General features: G+C 39.6%; 1 protein-coding gene across 8 annotated transcripts in view; it reads left to right on the top strand.

Moving 5' to 3' along the window:
• LOC128692636 (SET domain-containing protein 9) overlaps positions 1–20879 on the top strand; it is a 63173-nt gene that overhangs the window by 18736 nt on the left and 23558 nt on the right. For 2 of the 8 annotated variants that reach the window (XM_053781856.2, XM_053781855.2), the window contains one exon: positions 10678–18973. The exons of the other annotated variants lie outside the window; for them this stretch is intronic. In XM_053781856.2, coding sequence (XP_053637831.1) covers positions 10887–12425 — 1539 coding nt within the window. In that variant the 5' untranslated portion in view covers positions 10678–10886 and the 3' untranslated portion in view covers positions 12426–18973. Of the gene's footprint in view, positions 1–10677; positions 18974–20879 lie in introns of those variants that run through there. 8 annotated transcript variants of the gene reach the window in all.

Genomic DNA, 20879 nt, shown 5'->3' with positions numbered 1-20879 from the left:
CTAGCACTTATAAGTTAAATAATGTAGAACTTAGCCATACAGATTGCGAAAAGGACTTGGGGGTTATGGTAAGCAGCAACCTTAAACCAAGACAGCAATGTTAGGTAAGACACATATGCAACAGTTAGGTATCTTATGTCTTACCTAACAACCTGTTGTTAGGTAAGACGCATATGCAACAGTTAGGTATCTTTATTTTGAAACGTTTCGCCTACACAGTAGGCTTCTTCAGTCGAGTACAGAAAAGTTGATAGAAGCAGAAGACACTTGAAGACGATGTAATCAGTCCATCACCCTTAAAGATTTGAGGTGGTCAGTCCCTCAGTCTGGAGAAGAGCATTGTTCCGAAGTCTGAAACAATATAAAGTTGAAAGGACAGAATGGAGCCTTATATAGCGCCAGGAGGTGAGACGTAGGTCACTTTGGGAGGTCAGGTCCCTCTCAAATCCAGCCGTTCTCACTAGTAGAGGTTGTCGAAGTTGATTTCAGGTTTGTACCAAGATACCCTTGTGTCGCAGTGTCTGACAGATTGAACATTAAAATGGTATAAAATACCGACAGGTTGTTAGGTAAGACACATATGCAACAGTTAGGTATCTTTATTTTGAAACGTTTCGCCTACACAGTAGGCTTCTTCAGTCGAGTACAGAAAAGTTGATAGAAGCAGAAGACACTTGAAGACGATGTAATCAGTCCATCACCCTTCTATCAACTTCTATCAACTGCTTCTATCAACTTTTCTGTACTCGACTGAAGAAGCCTACTGTGTAGGCGAAACGTTTCAAAATAAAGATACCTAACTGTTGCATATGTGTCTTACCTAACAACCTGTCGGTATTGTATACCATTTTGATGTTCATCTTGTCAGACACTGCAACACATGGCATCTTGGTACAGAAAACACCTTGGACAAGCTTTTCAAGTGAGAAGTGTTGGATCTGAGAGGGACATGACCTCTCAGTGGCTACATTCTCATTATTACTACTACTACTACTACTCTGCACCTCTCCTTCCGACAGTATTTAAGTCTCCGCACTGTCGCTTGATCTTCAGATAGTTCCTGACTATGGAACTGAACTTCTCCAGGCCGAGGGACTGACAACCTCAAATTCTACGACTACAAGGGTGATGGACTGATTACATCGTCTTCACATCTCTACTGTTCCTGCCTACTTTCTGTATTCGACTGAAGAAGCCTACTGTGTAGGCGAAACGTTTCGGAATAAAGTTGTCTAACTGTTGCATATGTGTCTTACCTAACAGACTCTGTTACTGCTCCATCTATTTTTATACCTGTTTTTATGCAACAATTAATATTTTCTCGAACATACAATGCAACTCCTCCCCCCTTCCCATTAGATCTATCCACATTGAACAACTTAAATCCCTGAATATTACACTCAGCAGTCATGTCCCGACTCTTTAAATCATACCACGTTTCAGTTAATGCAATGATATCAAAGTTCCCAGCACATGCTACCAAACGTAGTTCATTAATTTTATTTCTTGCACTTCGACTGTTAGCATAAAACACCTTCATATGTTTTTTCTTCTCATTTTTCCTAGTCATCTTTGTTTTAACACAATTTCTGAAATTATCATTACCCAGAGTTACTCCATGACAGTTACTATTAAGATTCTTAATATCAGAGCATAAGTCAATATATCCATACTCGTTATTTATCATTTCTAAACCCATACCTCTAACTAATCCTAGTTTAAAGTTCTAACAACCCCCTCAACTGAGTTAGCAAGAAAACCCACACCTGCCCTGGATAAGTGAACCCCATCCCTGGAATACATGTCATTTCGGCCATAGAAGTTGTCCCAGTTGTCAATGAATGGTACTGCATTATCCTTAGTGTTTATCCAGCCAACAATTAATACCAATTGCTCTGGACAACCATTCATTACCAACACCTCTTCTTGGCAAAATCCCACATATAACAGGGCGCCCCCCCTTCTTCCTAATTATGTCTATAGCTGTCCTGAACTTTCTAACTAAATCCTCACTTCTACGCTTGCCTACATCATTGCCTCCAGCACTGAGGCGTTCTGACTGTCACAGCTGAACGCTTACTTGTGTTTCTTGATTGTTGTTCCAGGGCTCTAGGTGTAGCTTCATTTTATATATAATAATAATAATAATAATAATAATAATAATAATAATAATAATAATAATAATAATAATATATTTACTATAAGTACATGTACAAGGTATGTAGGCCTAGCTGACATCAATAACATACTACTATATAGAAAGCCGCTTGTTATGCAGAGCATTTCGTGCAAATTAGATCAGTTTTGTCCTAGGATGCGACCCACACCAGTCGACTAACACCCAGGTACCCATTTTACTGATGTGTGAACATAGACAACCGGTGTAAGGAAACACATTCAATGTTTCCACTCCTTCGCCGGGAATCGAACCCAGACCCTCACCGTGTGAAGCGAGAGCTTTTTTTTACTGTGGCCTGGTGGCAGAATGGAATTAGCCTAGGACTGAAGTTCTCTACAGGACTACGTAAACAGAAACATACTTTATATTATTGTCAGAAATTATCGCTTCAGTGATGCAGTTGCAGAAAGATTTATATACAAGGACTTATCACAGCGGCCATCACCGAAACCCACCAATCCAGTCATCCCACCACGTCCTTTCGCGCCTTAAAGACCACCGACAAAACCATAATAGACACCTCCAGGACAAAGGAGGGGTGAGGTAGTCAGCCTCAGCACGGCAGATTACGACGCCAAAGTTTATGACCTTCTAATGAGACTGAAACACGAGGAACTCACCAGTGGCTGAGTCGACTTAGATATTTCTTATCCAGTCGAGCCACATTTATCACAGCAAGGAACAAGGAAAGAAGCTACGGTACTTGTTACTCACCAACCCAAGACCAGTCAGGATTTATGGGTTATATAAAACCCATAAAGAGAACATCCTCTTCAGGTGTTAGAAGTGTTCATCACAAATTAAGACACACTCGCGAAACACTCTTTAAAACTATAAGTGCCACAAACCAGTCTCATCAGAAGCACTCTGATGAACTCGTCAACAGTGAAAAAAATTAACAAAGAACAAACATCTAGACAGTTTTGACGGAATTTTTCTTCACAAACGTACCTACACCACGCATACCTAATGCGCAACAAAGTTTTGTTCATGTCAAAAGTGTTGTACGTGTCTGCTCCAGCCTGTCGGTACTGATGTAACTTATAGCTACATAGACTACATTGAAGTACTTCCTGAAATTGGATGGTAGTAACATTTATGAGTCTTTTTGAATAAGACAGACATGCATCTCTTCCGGCATAATAAAATAATACATGGGTAGGCTAGCTAGGCCTTTGACACTCCCAGCAGGATAGGATGTTAGATGGATGCATCATAGGCATGTGGATCTTCGTGAATGATAGAATACTGAGAGATGGTTGGGGTAGAGCTTTACTGTTCATGCGTGTGAGAGGCTGACAGCTACCAGCAAAACCTCGACCGATGAAGCAAAATTATCACATCATAAATTAGAATTTGGAGCAAAACTAATCTTAAATACATTTTAATGAAGGTTAATTTGCATTCCACGCAACCAAGGAACTTCCTTACCTGTTCATGCTCCCTTTCACGTGCTCATCGCTCACATGCCCTGCTAAAGATAGCGTAAGATAGATGAAAACATGACAGGCAGGTAGCAGTGGTGGAAAAGCGGAAATGGAGGGGGATAGAAGGAAAGGGTAGTGTGATAAGATAAGATTTCGTTCGGATTTTTAACCCCGGAGGGTTAGCCACCCAGGATAACCCAAGAAAGTCAGTGCGTCATCGAGGACTGTCTAACTTATTTCCATTGGGGTCCTTAATCCTGTCCCCCAGGATGCGACCCACACCAGTCGACTAACACCCAGGTACCTATTTGCTGCTAGGTGAACAGGACAACAGGTGTAAGGAAACGTGTCGAAATGTTTCCACCCGCCGGGAATCGAACCCGGGCCCTCCGTGTGTGAAGCGGGAGCTTTAGCCACCAGGCCACCGGGCCTGAGGTGAAGAGGGAAGAGAGGTGAAAAGAGGAAAGTAGGAAAAGGGAATAAGCAGTAGACATGATCATGGAAGGTGATTAAGGCAGATCGAATGTTTGGCATCGTTCCTGCAGCTGGTGCCAGCTGTAAGATTAGTTCATAGGCTCTGTGTTATTGAGTCAGCCCTAGTGGCCTGCGTGAGGCCTGTGTTGTACTGTACGCCTAGTGGCACACGGGAGGAAAACTTGTTTGTAACGAGCCCACAAACTGGATACGTAAGCGTTGGCATTCGATCCGTCCTGGAACATTATTTGCTTGATAATGGCTCAGGAAAGATCAAAACATTGTCTAAAAAAATCACCAATTTGTGGGTTAATTGTCAAATGCTCCAGTTATAATATTTACTCTGATTGTTTACCCGTTTGTAGGTATACGGGTATAACTATGCTCATGTTCTTTCCCTGCGTTGCAAATTTGTCAAACATATTTTTATAGTTGCGAGTAGTTGCGGCCGGTACTACTGTTGTCTCCGGTATCTCTTTCAGCAAGTTCACACTATTTATGAAGACGTTCTTCCACATGCTCTCAGTTATTTCGTAATTCTAAATTGCGTTGTCCTAATCTACTTGTTGATAGCTCGGGAGGATATTTTTGTTGTATATTTTTTTTTTCGTAATGCGAAACTTTATAAGAGCGGAAGGTTATGTATACATATATAAACAGTTCATTGTAATACTGTATATACTATCTTAGGGATCCCTCATGTAGGTTGAAACTTAGGTTGAAACCTTACCAGCATGTAGCTGATAAGGTTTCAACCTAAGTTTCATGAACTATGAATGTGGTTATTATATCTCCATTTAAGTCTTATATTTTAATTATCACTTACATGGAGTGTCTTGGAGACGAAGGGTTTTTGATTCAGACAGTTGAAGCTGCCTTTCCCTTCCTTGAATCAAACCATATTATCTCCTAAAAACTAGGCACTTTATGGTTCAACGGGTTCAGCACTTCCTCTTGAATATAATAGCTCGCAGTCTCCTTGGTTGGTCATGGGCAGGAACGCACCTGAAAACATTCCCATGTAGACAACACTACCATTGTTCCTCAGAGGTCCAATCACAATGCCATGTGCTATTAACATGGCATTGTGATTGGACCAGAATACATTTTTATCGGATTGGAATGCATTGTTATCGAACTGGAATACATTAGCATCGGTCTTCAATAACAGTGGCATCGGATCACAATATAATGGTATCTGATTTGAATACAGTGGCATCAGATTTGAATACAGTTGTACTGAACTGGAATATGGTGACATCATACTAGAATACGGCGGCGTCATTCTGGAATGTTGCAGCATCAGACGGGAATAGTGTCAAGCTGAAATACTATGGGTTTGGAATGGACTACGGTGGCATCAGACTTAAATATGATGACATCAGACTGGAATACAATAGCAAAGTACGGTAACCTTGAATTGGAATATGGTGAGATCACACAGGAATACGTTAACATGAGACCGGAGTAAACATCGTAGGTTGTAATCATACTGGAAAACGGTAGTGTAAGACTCGATATGGTGGTACCTAATAGACATAATGCTTACTTATATCACTTCGGAAAAAATAAACTTGTTTTTCAGCATCTTTCACGCTTTTCTCAACGTCTTTCTCAACTTGGGATAACGGCGGTATAGCTTGTATACTGAAACCTAATTTTTTGAATGTTAATGATTTCATATATAATATTACCTGCTTATAAACTTGTGCGAAGATTTGCTAATAGATAAACACACCCATGCTTGTATTTACGGAAAGAGCAATGCTTATATAAACCAGCTCTTATATTTATGGATAGATGCTTATATGGCTAGTGCTTATATTTATTGATTCGATACAGTAGTGCTTCTGTTTATGGGTAAATATACCAGCACTTTTATTTAAGGATAAATAAGTGCTTATATATATATATATATATATATATATATATATATATATATATATATATATATATATATATATATAATATATATATATATATATATATATATATATATATATATATATATATATATATATATATATATATATATATATTATATTATATTGATGGACCAGTGCTTCTATTAATGCATAGATAAGCCAGTGTTTCCTTTAATGGGTAGATAGCTGTTGTTTTTATTAATAGATAGATAGCAGTGTTTCTGTTAATGGATAACCAGTGGTTTCTGTTAATGGATAACCAGTGGTTTCTGTTAATGGATAACCAGTGGTTTCTGTTAATGGATAACCAGTGGTTTCTGTTAATGGATAACCAGTGGTTTCTGTTAATGGATAACCAGTGGTTTCTGTTAATGGATAGCCAGTGTTTCTGTTAATGGGTAGATAGCCAATGTTTCTATTAATGGATAGATAGCCAGTGTTTCTGTTAATGGACAGATAGCCAGTGTTTGTTAATGGATAGATAGCCAGTGTTTCTGTTAATGGACAGATAGCCAGTGTTTCTGTTAATGGACAGATAGCCAGTGTTTGTTAATGGACAGATAGCCAGTGTTTCTGTTAATGGACAGATAGCCAGTGTTTTTGTTAATGGACAGATAGCCAGTGTTTTTGTTAATGGACAGATAGCCAGTGTTTCTGTTAATAGACAGATAGCAAGTGTTTCTGTTAATGGACAGATAGCCAGTGTTTGTTAATGGACAGATAGCCAGTGTTTCTGTTAATGGACAGATAGCCAGTGTTTGTTAATGGACAGATAGCCAGTGTTTCTGTTAATGGACAGATAGCCAGTGTTTCTGTTAATGGACAGATAGCCAGTGTTTCTGTTAATGGACAGATAGCCAGTGTTTCTGCTAATGGACAGATAGCCAGTGTTTCTGCTAATGGACAGATAGCCAGTGTTTCTGCTAATGGACAGATAACCAGTGTTTCTGCTAATGGACAGATAGCCAGTGTTTCTGTTACTCTACAGATAGCCAGTGTTTCTGTTACTCTACAGATAGCCAGTGTTTCTGTTACTCTACAGATAGCCAGTGTTTCTGTTACTCTACGGATAGCCAGTGTTTCTGTTACTCTACAGATAGCCAGTGTTTGTTACTCTACGGATAGCCAGTGTTTCTCTTACTCTACAGATAGCCAGTGTTTCTCTTACTCTACAGATAGCCAGTGTTTGTTACTCTACAGATAGCCAGTGTTTCTGTTACTCTACAGATAGCCAGTGTTTCTGTTACTCTACAGATAGCCAGTGTTTCTGTTACTCTACAGATAGCCAGTGTTTCTGTTACTCTACAGATAGCCAGTGTTTCTGTTACTCTACAGATAGCCAGTGTTTCTGTTACTCTACAGATAGCCAGTGTTTCTGTTACTCTACATATAGCCAGTGTTTCTGTTACTCTACAGATAGCCAGTGTTTCTGTTACTCTACAGATAGCCAGTGTTTCTGTTACTCTACAGATAGCCAGTGTTTCTGTTACTCTACAGATAGCCAGTGTTTCTGTTACTCTACAGATAGCCAGTGTTTCTGTTACTCTACAGATAGCCAGTGTTTCTGTTACTCAACAGATAGCCAGTGTTTCTGTTACTCTACAGATAGCCAGTGTTTCTGTTACTCTACAGATAGCCAGTGTTTCTGTTACTCTACAGATAGCCAGTGTTTCTGTTACTCTACAGATAGCCAGTGTTTCTGTTACTCTACAGATAGCCAGTGTTTCTGTTACTCTACAGATAGCCAGTGTTTCTGTTACTCTACCGATAGCCAGTGTTTCTGTTACTCTACAGATAGCCAGTGTTTCTGTTACTCTACAGATAGCCAGTGTTTCTGTTACTCTACAGATAGCCAGTGTTTCTGTTACTCTACAGATAGCCAGTGTGTAAGTTAATGGACAGATAGCCAGTGTGTAAGTTAATGGACAGATAGCCAGTGTGTAAGTTAATGGACAGATAGCCAGTGTGTAAGTTAATGGACAGATAGCCAGTGTGTAAGTTAATGGACAGATAGCCAGTGTGTAAGTTAATGGACAGATAGCCAGTGTGTAAGTTAATGGACAGATAGCCAGTGTGTAAGTTAATGGACAGATAGCCAGTGTGTAAGTTAATGGACAGATAGCCAGTGTGTAAGTTAATGGACAGATAGCCAGTGTGTAAGTTAATGGACAGATAGCCAGTGTGTAAGTTAATGGACAGATAGCCAGTGTGTAAGTTAATGGACAGATAGCCAGTGTGTATGTTAATGAACAGATAGCCAGTGTTTCTGTTAATGGATACATAGCCAGTGTTTCTATTAATGGATAGATAGCCAGTGTTTCTATCAATGAATAGATAGCCAGTGTTTCTATCAATGGATAAATATATCAGTGTTTGGGGTTACTGATAGACCATTGCTTTTACTTATGGATGGATCAGTGCTTGTACTTATGGATAGGTCGGTGCTTGTAGTTCTATACTCTTACTGATTGTAATTATAATTTTAAAATGCCTGCAATGAACTAAATAAATTAATGACTATATTTTTAACTTGATTAAATGCTTGTGTGTTTTCAATAAAGTTTATCCATACATGGTGTTTAAATTTCCAGTGAAGTGGCCTGGTTAATAAAGCAAATAAAGACACATGATGCTTTCTTGTTTTATATTTTATTTGTGAGGAGTTGCCAGTGACAGGTTTAAAGCTACAGTAAGACCCAAATTTAAAAACACTTTATTTGCCGTAAATTATATGACGGTTTCCAGTTAGGTTATTTAAAAATGAAATTATTTAGTTATATGGAGGAGTGAAATGTCTTTCAAACTATATCTCCACATAAATGACAATATTTACGTTGCTTTAAAAATTCAAAATGTAAAGAAAAATACAAAGTTATGAAATAATATAATTTAATGACGGAAATATAAACACAAATGCAGTATAATGTGATCCTTTATTGACAACGTTTCACCCACACAGTGGGCTTTTTCAAGTCACACACGGATCTACCTGGGGTTGGAAGGTACGAGAGTATTTATAGTCATGTTCAGAATGTTGAGGTCAGGTGGAGAATGCTGCATCTGATGATCTACCGGGTGGGGTTATAGAGTCTTGGGTAGCTTGGCAGGGATATTTGACAAGTTGTAGACCTTCTGCAGTGTTCTATGTTCTTATGTGGGATAGCGATGAAGAAGTTTCTTGACGAGTGGTTCAGCTATGATAACATGGGGTTGATCTACCTGGGGTTGAACGAACGTTCGTTCGTTCGTTCAACCCCAGGTAGATCCGTGTGTGACTTGAAAAAGCCCACTGTGTGGGTGAAACGTTGTCAATAAAGGATCACATTATACTGCATTTGTGTTTATATTTCCATTGTGTCGGTATTTTATACCATTTATTTCCATAATTTAATGACACAGTACCTTATTACGTTGCATTAAATGCACGACTGTATAGAAAGCCTGAAATATTCAACTGAGTTATGCTATTGTCAATAAATCTTTTAAATAAATTCAGTGACCCCCCAACCTCAATCATTGCACTGAATCAGCCTATCCTCTTGATAACACATTAGAGAGGTTCTTTGATGCCGGTTAGGGGCTCTTAATCCGAGGTATTGGACCTCCCCTCTTCCTTGGATCGAACCTGAATGCCTCCCATTCTCTGGCATTATATGACCCCTACGGGTTTAGTGCTTACTCATGACTGTAATAATAATCTAGAAAAGCCAATCATTAGGCCACTTATAAGCTAAATAATGGAATCTTAATCAAAACGAATGCGAAAACTAGGAGCTCTAGTTATCAAAAATTGAAAGCCAAAAAAGTGCTTAAGTGTTCATAGTAAAGCTAATAAGATTTTTGACTTCATATGAGAAGCATAAATAAAAGTTTCTAAGGTTATACTTCACCTTCATATATCTTTGGTAAGACCTCGTTTAAATTCTGTTCCCGTGTATCCGAAACCTTTCCTTCGAAAGACGTAGAATTAAGGGGGGATATGCTTGAAGTGTGTAATTTGAAAACTAGAATAAAGGAGGATATAAATAATGTGCTAATAGTACCCACCCAAGACAGGACTCGCAGCAGTTGCTTCAAGTTGGACAAATTTAGACTGAAAGGATGTAGGAAAGTACTGGTTTGGCAATACATTTGTACTGTAGATGCGTGAAACAAACTCCCTGGTAGCGTCATTTGGGTATCTTGTATAGCTTGGACGGTTATGTGAATAGGTAAGAATTAAATCTGCCTAGCATGGGTCAGTAGGCCTACTGCAGTGTTTCTGCATTCTTATGATTGTCAATAACATTACTGGTTCTTGCTTTATATTCATGGGGAAGCTCTAGCGGAGTGGGAGTGGAGGTTATCAGGTTTGATCCCAGAAAAGGGAGGGTAGCTCTGATTCCTTGGATAAAGTGCCCTGAGGTGAGGTGTTCCTAGTGATACAGTGAAGTGTAGTAATATTATTACTGCTGACTGTAGATGCATAACACTTCGGACAAGCATGTAGCAATTCTTTACGTTTTAAGGAATAAATATGCATGAGATTTGAACTTTCAATAATTTTGTTTTCTTATAGTGAATTAGACTTGTGACAAGAGTTCACTGTGTATAATTTGAGTTGCACATACAAATACAAAAATTAAGTTGAGCTATTTGAGTTGATATTACTGAAAATCATTTCTACTTGCAGACTGCCTCGTGGTGCATAATTGGCGGGAAGCTAGGGGACACGTGGAACTGTGACTGCTGAACCCTCTTGTTTTGATTTGTAGTAGATAAGAGATTCTATGGATCAGTAAGCTATGTAGGGGGTGGCCTCTTTTGTAACAAGTGAAATAAATTCCAGTGGGATTTTTTTTTTTTTTTTTTTTTATAACGTACATACCAACAGAGAGCAGTATGCCCCCCTTCAAGAAGATAGATTCTCTGACAGAGATCTGTTCTGAGTGGGTATGGCGGTGGCTGCATCACTGTCTCGACTACCAGGCGGCGCCCCGGGAACGTATGCGACAACGGGAATACGTCTTAGCAACCCTCAACCCAAACATCCGGCAGCAGCTGCTTAATCGCATCTTAAGCTTACAAATGAACGATGTGATGCTCAGCGGTAAGTGCATGTTGCTGGAGATGCTGGGCGACCGCAGCACACAATGGGTAGACCTCTCACAAAGTGGCTACGGGTATGTAGACGAAGTTTTCCACTTCTACCGTACCCTCACCCTTGGCTTGCTTATCAATATCACGCGATTAGGATTGATTTGCAACGTTAAAACAAAAGTTGACTGCAAATATTTGTTGGATATTAATTGTACGTTCTATCGAGTGCTGAATCAGATGCGTCACCTACAGTGGGTAACCCTAGGTGGCGTGGGAGATCGTACTATCCTGGCCACGCTGGGCGCCAACTGTTACCAGCTGGAGCACCTGAACGTTCAGGACTCCGTGAGGGTGGACGACGATGCTGTGGCCGCCTTGTTGCTGAAGAATCCTCAAGCTGTGGATGGACTGAGCAAGAAGCAAGTTTTAGATACAGCTTTACCTTCTAATCCCTGCTGTAAAACTCTGAGCTTCGTATGTGTGTGTGGGACGCAAGTGAGTCTGGTGAGTGCTGCCCTCCTCTTGAGGTATGTGCCAGCACTGACATCTTTTGGAGGCTCCGTAGAAGGTGGATCTCTCTCTAGTCTGATTGAACTGCTTCAGCCAGAGAAAGGAGTAACCAAACTCAATCTCAATAAGTTTTGGGACTCCAAAATTTTACCGCATCAAGCTTCTCTTATGAACGTAGCGTGCCCAAAACTCACTTTTTTAATGACTACTGCCTCTTCGTTGCCCTCGCTACACTTCCTCTACCCCATCGCTTCCCTAACTGTTGAGCTCAGTTTTCACGGCTGTGCAGCTGACATATACAGTTACTTGGGAGCCCGAGGAGAGAACTTAAAAACCCTCATTTTCACTGACAATTTGAACTGTCTCCTCGACATGGCTTGGTTGATGGAGTTAACTCCGAACTTAGAGCAGATTGAATCCAGTTTGTACATAGAAGAAGGCTACGAAATTGTTGGGTGGAAGCTGCTGAAAGAAGCCACGGTAACGGTAAATTCGTCCAAAACTCTTCTCACCTTGCTCTCCCACACTCCGAACGTAAGACACCTCAGCATTAATTTTTTGCCGCAGCCCTACATGGAAACCTTTGAGTGCATCAACGATGACCTTATAATTAATGTCATCTCCGCCGGGGGTCTGATGAGGCTCGAGAAACTCACTATTACCGAGTGTGCTATAACCATCAAGGGCCTCAATTGGCTCTTCCTCCACTGTGCTGAGCTGACTTACATAGCACGACTTCTCTTCTGGAAGAATGTTTCACAGGAGGATATACACCAGCTTCATGTACAAGCAAATCAGAACAACTGGCAACTAACAATTGTACTTCGGTGAACTGGCATAGTCAAAGATTGAAAAAAAAAAATGGGGATGAAAATTAAATTTTGTGATGCCACATATCTAAGTAATGAGGTATTTTAATGACATCCCGTCAAGATGGGAGGTAATTCATGTAGCATGATCAGCACCTCCCAGTCAAGAATATGGCAAACTTGCGTATTTGTCTACCTGTTAATTTACATACGATTGTTAAATAATACTTGTACTTAATATCAGGCATTTTAATGTCAGCGATATCCAAAAGTATCATGAAGATAAGTACCTCGTTAAGCATTGTGGCTTACACGTGTTGTAGGCTGTAGGGTATGTTTCAAGGGAGGTACATATTCTTTATTTAGAATGCTTTTTGCATCAAGTGGAAAACTTTCTGTACTTTTTATATCCCTGTATGATATTAGTATGTACTCCCAGTCGACTTTTATTTTTTGATTATACATCTTGTGTAGAAACTGTGTTCAGTATTTTTTTTTACAGTTACCCAAGTTTGTGGTTAATTTATCATTCATTGTTAAAACTAGACAGGTATGTCAATATGTTTTCTCATCTACTGGGAATGACCGAATCGTACAGCAGGATCAAGAATAAACGTGTCAATCCTATAGTAAAATGACGTGTCAAATTCGTTGTGGTATTCGTTAATTAAGCCCACCCACACACACACACACACACACACTCACTCACTATATATATACAGTGGTCCCCCGCTTTTCGTAGTTCCCGGCAATCGTAAAATTCGCCAATCATAGGGGTATTTTCATATAAACATGGACTCGCTTTTCATAGGTTGACTCGCGAGTCGTAGTTCGTCCGGGATGCCTACCCACGGCGTGAGCCGGGGTAGCAGCCAGTCAGGCATTGTTTACCAGGGAGTGAAGGTCCCCTCACGTGCTACAGCGAAATATTTCATAATATTCCATTTATTTTAGTGCTTGCAAGTACTAAATAAGCTACCATGTCTCCAAAGAAAGCCCCTAGTGCCAAGCCTGTGGTAAAGGTGAGAAATACGATTGAATTTAAGAAAACCATCATTGAACAATATGAAAGTGGTACAAGTGTGGCCGAACTGTCCAGGATGTGTAAGAAACCCTACACAACTTTGTTCCATAGTGGCCAAGAAAAAGGAAATAAAGGATGCTGTTGTTGCAAAAGGAGTAACTATGCTGACAAAAATGAGATCACCAGTACTGGAAGAGGTTGAGAAGTTATTATTGGTGTGGATAAATGAGAAACAATTAGCAGGAGATACTCTTATGACTTCGATTTTTTGTGAAAAAGGCTAGGCAGTTGCATGAAGATTTGGTAAAGAAATTGCCTGCAAATAGTGGTGAAGTGAGTGAATTTAAGGCCAGCAAAGGCTGGTTTGAGAAATTTAAGAACCGTACTGGCATACACAGTGTGGTAAGGCATAGTGAGGCTGCCAGTTTGGACCACAAGGTGGCTGAAAAATATGTGCATGAATTCCAGGAGTACATAAAGGCTGAAGGACTGAAACCTGAACAAGTGTTCAATTGTGACGAAACAGGCCTCTTTTGAAAGAAAATGCCAAAGAGGACCTTCATTACACAAGAGGAAAAGGCAATGCCAGGACACAAGCCTATGAAAGACAGGCTGATGCTAATGTTCTGTGCTAATGCTAGTGGGGATTTCAAAGTGAAGCCATTACTAGTGTACCATTATGAAAATTCCAGAGTGTTCAGGAAAAACAATGTTATGAAGAGTAAATTGTGTGTGTTTTGGAAATCTAATAGTAAGGCATGGGTCACGAGGGAAATTTTCGTCGAGTGGTTCAATGAAGTGTTTGGCCCTAGTGTGAAGGAGTATCTCCTGGAAAAGAAATTGGATCTCAAGTGCCTGCTAGTAATGGACAATGCACCTGCTCATCCTCCAAACTTGGATGACCTAATTTTCGAGGAGTTTGGGTTCATCACAGTAAAGTTCTTGCCCCCGAATACCACTCCTCTCCTCCAGCCCATGGACCAGCAGGTTATTGCAAACTTTAAAAAACTCTACACAAAAGCAATGTTTCACAGGTGCTTGACTGTGACCACAGACACTCACTTGACCCTAAGGGAATTTTGAAGAGAACACTTCAGCATCCTCCACTGCATAACCCTTATAGGTATGGCTTGGGAGGGAGTGACTACCAGGACTTTGAACTCTGCCTGGAGAAAATTGTGGCCAGATTGTGTCGACAAGAGGGATTTTGAAGGATTTGGGACTGACCCTAATGAGCCTATGTCTGTTGTAAAATCAATTGTGGCACTGGGGAGTTCCATGGGGTTGGATGTGAGTTTGGAGGATGTGGAAGAATTGGTGGAAGACCACAATGAAGAGCTCACCACAGAGGAGCTGCAAGAGCTTCAGCAGGAAGAGCAACACATCACAGCTCAGAATCTTGCTGCAGAGGAGGAAGAGAGATGGAAGAAGGTGCCTTCTTCAGAAATTAAAGAGATTTTTACTATGTGGGGTAAGATGGAAAGCTTTATGGAGAAACATCACCCTAACAAGGTTGTTGCAAGCCAGGTTGGCAACATGTACAGTGACAAAGTCTTGGGCCATTTTAGGGAAGTGTTAAAGAGACGCCAGAAACAGAGCTCTCTCCAGAGTTATTTTGTGAGACAGGACTCCAGTGACTCAAGGTGGTTCTAGTGGCATTAAGAAACAGAGAAGAGAAGCAACCCCAGAAAAGCAAATGGTACCTGAGGTGTTGATGGAAGGGGATTCCCCTTCCAAACTATAAACAATCCACTCTCTCCTCCTCCTCCAGTCTCCCATACACTAAGAAGAATCTCCAATAAAGGTAAGTGTTATGCTGTTAATGTTTCATTCATCATTTCTCATTGTATTGTTTATGTACTACATGTATATTTCATGTTTAAAATTTTTTTGTTTTAATACTTCTGGGTGTCAGGAACGGATTAATTGTATTTACATTATTTCTTATGGGGAAAATTGATTCGTAAATCGTAAATTCCGTTTATAGTAACGGCTCCAGGAACGGATTAATTACGATAAACGAGGGACCACTGTATATATTGTGTGTGTATATATATATATATATATATATATATATATATATATATATATATATATATATATATATATGTGTGTGTGTGTGTAAGTTTTTACATTAACATTAATGAAAAAAATATATCTTTAAATGAATAAGAGAAAATTTTAGAAAAGACTTCATTTTAAATGAGTTCTTGCTAATTGACCAGTTTTACATATTCGGCACGACATATATATATATATATATAATATATATAATGTTTGTCAGTAGGTTAAAAGTATTACAGTATAAGTATTTCTAGTCATATACTTTTGTGAGTGAGCAGATCGGTCATAAACGAATATGCTAGGGTCAGGAAAGAAGTTGAGAGGGAATTTGAGAATGACAGCAGCAGAAGCCAAGTCTGAACCAAACTACTTCAGTCACAGCAGAAGAAATACGACAGTAAAGGAGAAGGTAATTCGAGTGAGGAAGAGAAGAGGAGAGCTCACGAATAACAAGTCTGTGAAGTATTTATAAAACGATTTGAAGACGTCTTCAGTGGAAACTGGGGTAATACAAGTGATATTAAGAAACAGGGGGTACTAGCAAGTGTTGGATGCCATCCACACAACAAGGAAAGAGGCAAAGAAACTTTTAATAGATCTAGATACATCAAAGGCGTGTCACCATGGATTCTGCGAGAGGATGTAGAAGTATTGTCTAAGCCACTAGCTATGATCTACAATAAGTCATTGGATACGGGACAGTTACCAGAGATCTGGAAGACAGCAAAGGTAGTCCCTATATTCATGAAAAGAGACGGGAGGCGTTAAACTACAGATCAGTTTCTGACATGCATACCTTACAAGGTAATGAATTATTATTATTATTAAAGATTCGCCGGTAGTCTCCCGGCCTGGGCCTTTTCCAAGTGGTGGCCCGGCCTTGGCTCTCTCTTTAGGAGTGTCTGAGACCTAAGTCTCCCATGGGAGGAGGCACAAGTACCCCCTCATCTTTGGGACCAACTGTCCCCAGGCCTAGCCACAAGCTAGGCCTCTCTGGTCTGTCATCCCCGCCCCAAGGGGGAATGACAGTCTTGTGAGCTGTAAGCTCGGGCTCAGGCACCTATTCTACCCTACCCTAGAAGGGTTAGGCATGGTGTCGATCAAGGTAATGAAACTTACTTTGGGGGCCGGGGGGGGATGGTAGAACACTTGGAGGTAAGTGGTTTTATAAACCAGCATGGGTTTAGGGATGGCAGATCTTCTTCCTAACTTGCTGGACTTCTATGACTAAGTGAAATATGAAACAAGAGAGAGAGAGAGGGTTTGGTGGATTACTTTTTTTTTTTTTAGACTGCAAGAAGGCGTTTGATATCTACCCTTGAGGCTGGGCCAAAAAACTTGAGATTCAGGTAGGAATAACAGAACATATTACGGTAGGAAAAAGAAGCAAAAAGTGACTGCCAGGAATGAGACGTCAGACAGGGGAAGAGTAACTAACAGGGTCTTGCAAAGATCGGCATTAGGACTAGTACTGTTTCTGGTTTATGAATGACATTCCAGATGGAACTGATTCACATCTAGCCTTGTTTGCTGATGATGTAAACTAATGAAAAGAATAAAAACAGACGAGGATAAGGAAAGATTTAAAAGAGCTATGGACAGCTTGCAAGAGAGGTCAGTTAAATGGTTGCTTGAAACGGTTACTCGGGGTCATTGCTGGAAGGTAGTCATAGATGGGCCACAGGGATGTTAGAAAGTATTTGTTCAGTCTCAGAGTGGTCGGAAAGTAGAATGATCGTGGTGAGGAAGTGGTGGAAGCAGGCTCCTTGCATAGTTTTAATAGCTGGTACGATCACCAGCAAAAAAAAAAAAAAAAATGATAGCATCAGCAGCATATGTAAGATTGGCAAACCTCAGTATAGCATTCGGGAATTTGAATAAATCCTTCAAAATATTATATACAAAATGTGAGGCCTGTCATAGAGTATGCGGCCCGAGCATAGAGCCCACGCCTGGTCAAGCACTTGAGAAAAATCGAAAAGGTCCAAAGAATTGCAGTCAAGCTAATACCAGAACCGAGAGAAATTCAGTGTGAGAAGAGGTTGAAGGAAATGAACCTGGCAACCTCAGAAGAGAAGGACCCCAACGGAAATAAGTCACCTCGTCTGACTTTTTTTTTTGGGGGGTTATCTTAAGTTCTCTACACATATGCTGTTATGTAGGATAATCTATGAAACTATTTGTGTATACCTGAATAAACTTGCTTAAGGGGGCACATGATTACTACCGGTACTTGCAAAATCTTAAGAGAAATTAGTAGGGTACAGAGGGACAGACTGAATTAGGAAGACTGGGATCAAGGGGACACAAGTAGAAGCTGAAAACGCAGGTGAGCGGTAGAAATGTAAGGTAATGTTTCTTTAGTCGCATGGTGGTTGAAAAGTAAAACAAGTTGGATGAGGCAGTGGTGGAGGCAAACTCACTACAGTTTCAAGAGTAGGTATGATAAGGCCCAAGAGGCCAGATGTCAGTGAATGCCGATCAAATTAGTGAAGGAGGCGGGACAAGGAGCAGTCTTGACCCCCCCCCACACACACACACAACCCAAACTCATTGCGTACAGTACTGCTTGCACTGACTGCTCTAACATTCCCTTTGTGTTCACGTACACTTTTTTTTTAATTTTTACCTGTTTCTCCTCTAATTTGCTTTTCTGACGATGGAGAAATGGAAAATTTGAGCACTTCCGTGTGCTCCTATTGATGTACAATGATACAGGAAGGAGTAATAATTTAAGACTTTTCCCTAAATCACCTTATATAATGAGATATTCTGGGATAGGAGGAAGAGGGTTATTGGGAACAGGGGCTATTAGGGCCGGAGAAACTTTGCTAGGTTTCCCGTGACCGAAATACATCTAGTGTTGTGTGTGGGCCAGGGATGCAGCACAGCCAGGTGACTCGTCAAGGACAGCCCAGAGACTCGTATTTGTGTTCGGCTTCGTGGTGTTTGTGTGTCAAGTTTGCAAATTAGACTGTTTGAATTGCAAGTCAATTTAGAAAAGTGCTTAATAAATATTAAAAAGTAAGGTATGCATTACATAACAGGCGATTCTTGATGTTGCAAAGAATATCGGGCTTCAACATTGATTTATAGGTTAATTTTTAGTTAATTTGCAGGATAAACTACTATAAATTAAATTACAAGCTCAATCAGATGTTAGTAACAACCAATATATTAATTATAGACCAGACGTTTAAAGTTGTCAAGAAAGCGTCATGTGGGCTCCAACCAGGGTTAGTAAGAACCCTGCGGTTTTTACCACAAACCAATCTCTGAAGTGATAAATATTTAACAAACTTAAAGACCTGATAGTAATTATTGTTATGTATCTCTGTATTTGGATTCAATGAGCATTTGTATTTTTCTAAAACATATTTTATATATCTGGTAATGTGTGTGAGTGCAGTACATTTGACTATAGAGATGATATATAGTTTAACATTTTGTATTACATTTATACAATAAATTGGAGAAGACCTGTACAAGTTTCTTTCAAATCCTTTGCTTGTTCACATTCATAGCATAGTTTTTAAATACCTCTTCGGCTTATTTTACCCAATAATGTATGTATAAATACCTTTAAACGCTGTTTAACAACTACTGTTCTCATTTCTGTATTTTTTGTAAATATATTTTAATTAAATTCATATAAATATAGTTTAATTATGATCACAGTTTATTGAAAGAATTTAAAAATGTATTATGCATTTTATTTATTATCTTCCGTTATCTATTATAGCTATATTAATCTGGATATGATTACTGCAATGGTTGGCAATCAATTATCTTATGCATTAGGTCGAACCTGATTATTTACTATCCCCAAGGCGTTGTTTGAATCACGATTTTAGCGCTTCCCCATAATAATCAGCACTGTGAATAAAAGTTTATTTGTTCGGATTATTTGCTAAGAGGGTTAGAGGATAACTCATTAAAATCGGGTTGGCATTGAAGACTGTGTCTTATTTCCATTAGGATCCTTAAATCCTCTCAGTATGCGAGCCACACCAGTGAGTTAACAACAAAGTATCTACTTGTTACTTAGGTGTACAGGGGCAGGTGTTGAGAAACATACCCAACCTTTCATTCGTTCAGGAATCGAATCCCGGCTTAAAGGTGTGCAGGCTGAGGGGGCTGCCAACTGAGCCACAAGACGCACACTTACTTATTGTGTATACCATCAAACACTAATGTATACAGAAAAGGGTGATTGGCAAGACGCCGACAAGTGGGTGTAAAGACACGTAGTGTAGAAAAAGACTATTTTAGATGTTTCTCTCATGGGTAAGCTTTATCAAATCTACAGAATCTCAAGACCTACTTGAATACGCATTCCGGTGAGGTGGAATGTTACCGCTTCTCCCTTCTCCAGATCACCAGAATGTATATTCACAGAGTAGTTCTTGGGTTTTTTGTAGACTGAGCGAAGCTGTGGAAAATTACATTTATCTGAATGTATCATTATGTACATAACAGTAAATGAACAAAGATAATTATTATTTATCAGTTAGACAAGTAGGAATTTGGGACACCTAGGTCGCAAAAAATGTCCCCCTTCGATACCTACCACTGTCACATCCACAAGTTGCTCTGGACCTATTAATTACAAATGAAAAATACATCACCAGGAATGCTGGTAAATATATAAATTTGTGGACTGTATATTAAAAGTAAAAAAAGATTATATATACACACATTTACATAGCAGAAGGAGAATATATTAATATCACTCACCAATTTGACTGGAGACCAAGTTGTATCATACTCAGAAAACCTCACTAACTAAATTTATGAAAATACTGGCCAGAATTATAACATAAATCTAAATAGCTTATCTGAGGTTCCTGGAACTGTCTTGTCCAGTCGCCTGATATCTCAAGTTATGCAGGAATGCACATTCAACAATTTCGCCTCCTATTTGAGAGGTGTCAACCCAATTTTATCTCTAGAGCACGAAAATTCTTCACATTATTAACAAATGTCTGTTACTCTCAATTCAAAACACAATGGCGAGTCCTGTCTGCGCAGGTGCAGGCTTCCCATTTTTTATAACAATTTTTATTACAGTATGGCCATCTATTTACATATAACTACTGTATTTCTGGAAAATATATACAGTATTCGTCTAAAATACTCTCTCTCCACAACGTGAGAAGGGAAGTACAAGGATTATTTAATCAGTTTTCTCTCCACCTCTGGCACTTTCAAGAATATTCGCCAAGTTACAAGAAGTTATAAACACGAGGCGGAAGAGGATGCGGGTATTGTGATCAGGAAGGCAGCCAAGAACTACGCGAACATCCATGCCAAGACCCCCCTTCAAGGAGGGGGGGGGAAGTGCATTCATACTCGTCAATGACTCCTGATTTAAATAATTAGTTACCT

The sequence above is a fragment of the Cherax quadricarinatus genome, chromosome 30 (genome assembly GCF_038502225.1).
Source record: "Cherax quadricarinatus isolate ZL_2023a chromosome 30, ASM3850222v1, whole genome shotgun sequence".
Taxonomy (NCBI): domain Eukaryota; kingdom Metazoa; phylum Arthropoda; class Malacostraca; order Decapoda; family Parastacidae; genus Cherax; species Cherax quadricarinatus.
The sequence above is the reverse complement of the archived record's forward strand: the minus strand, read 5'-3'. Positions and strand labels throughout refer to the sequence as shown.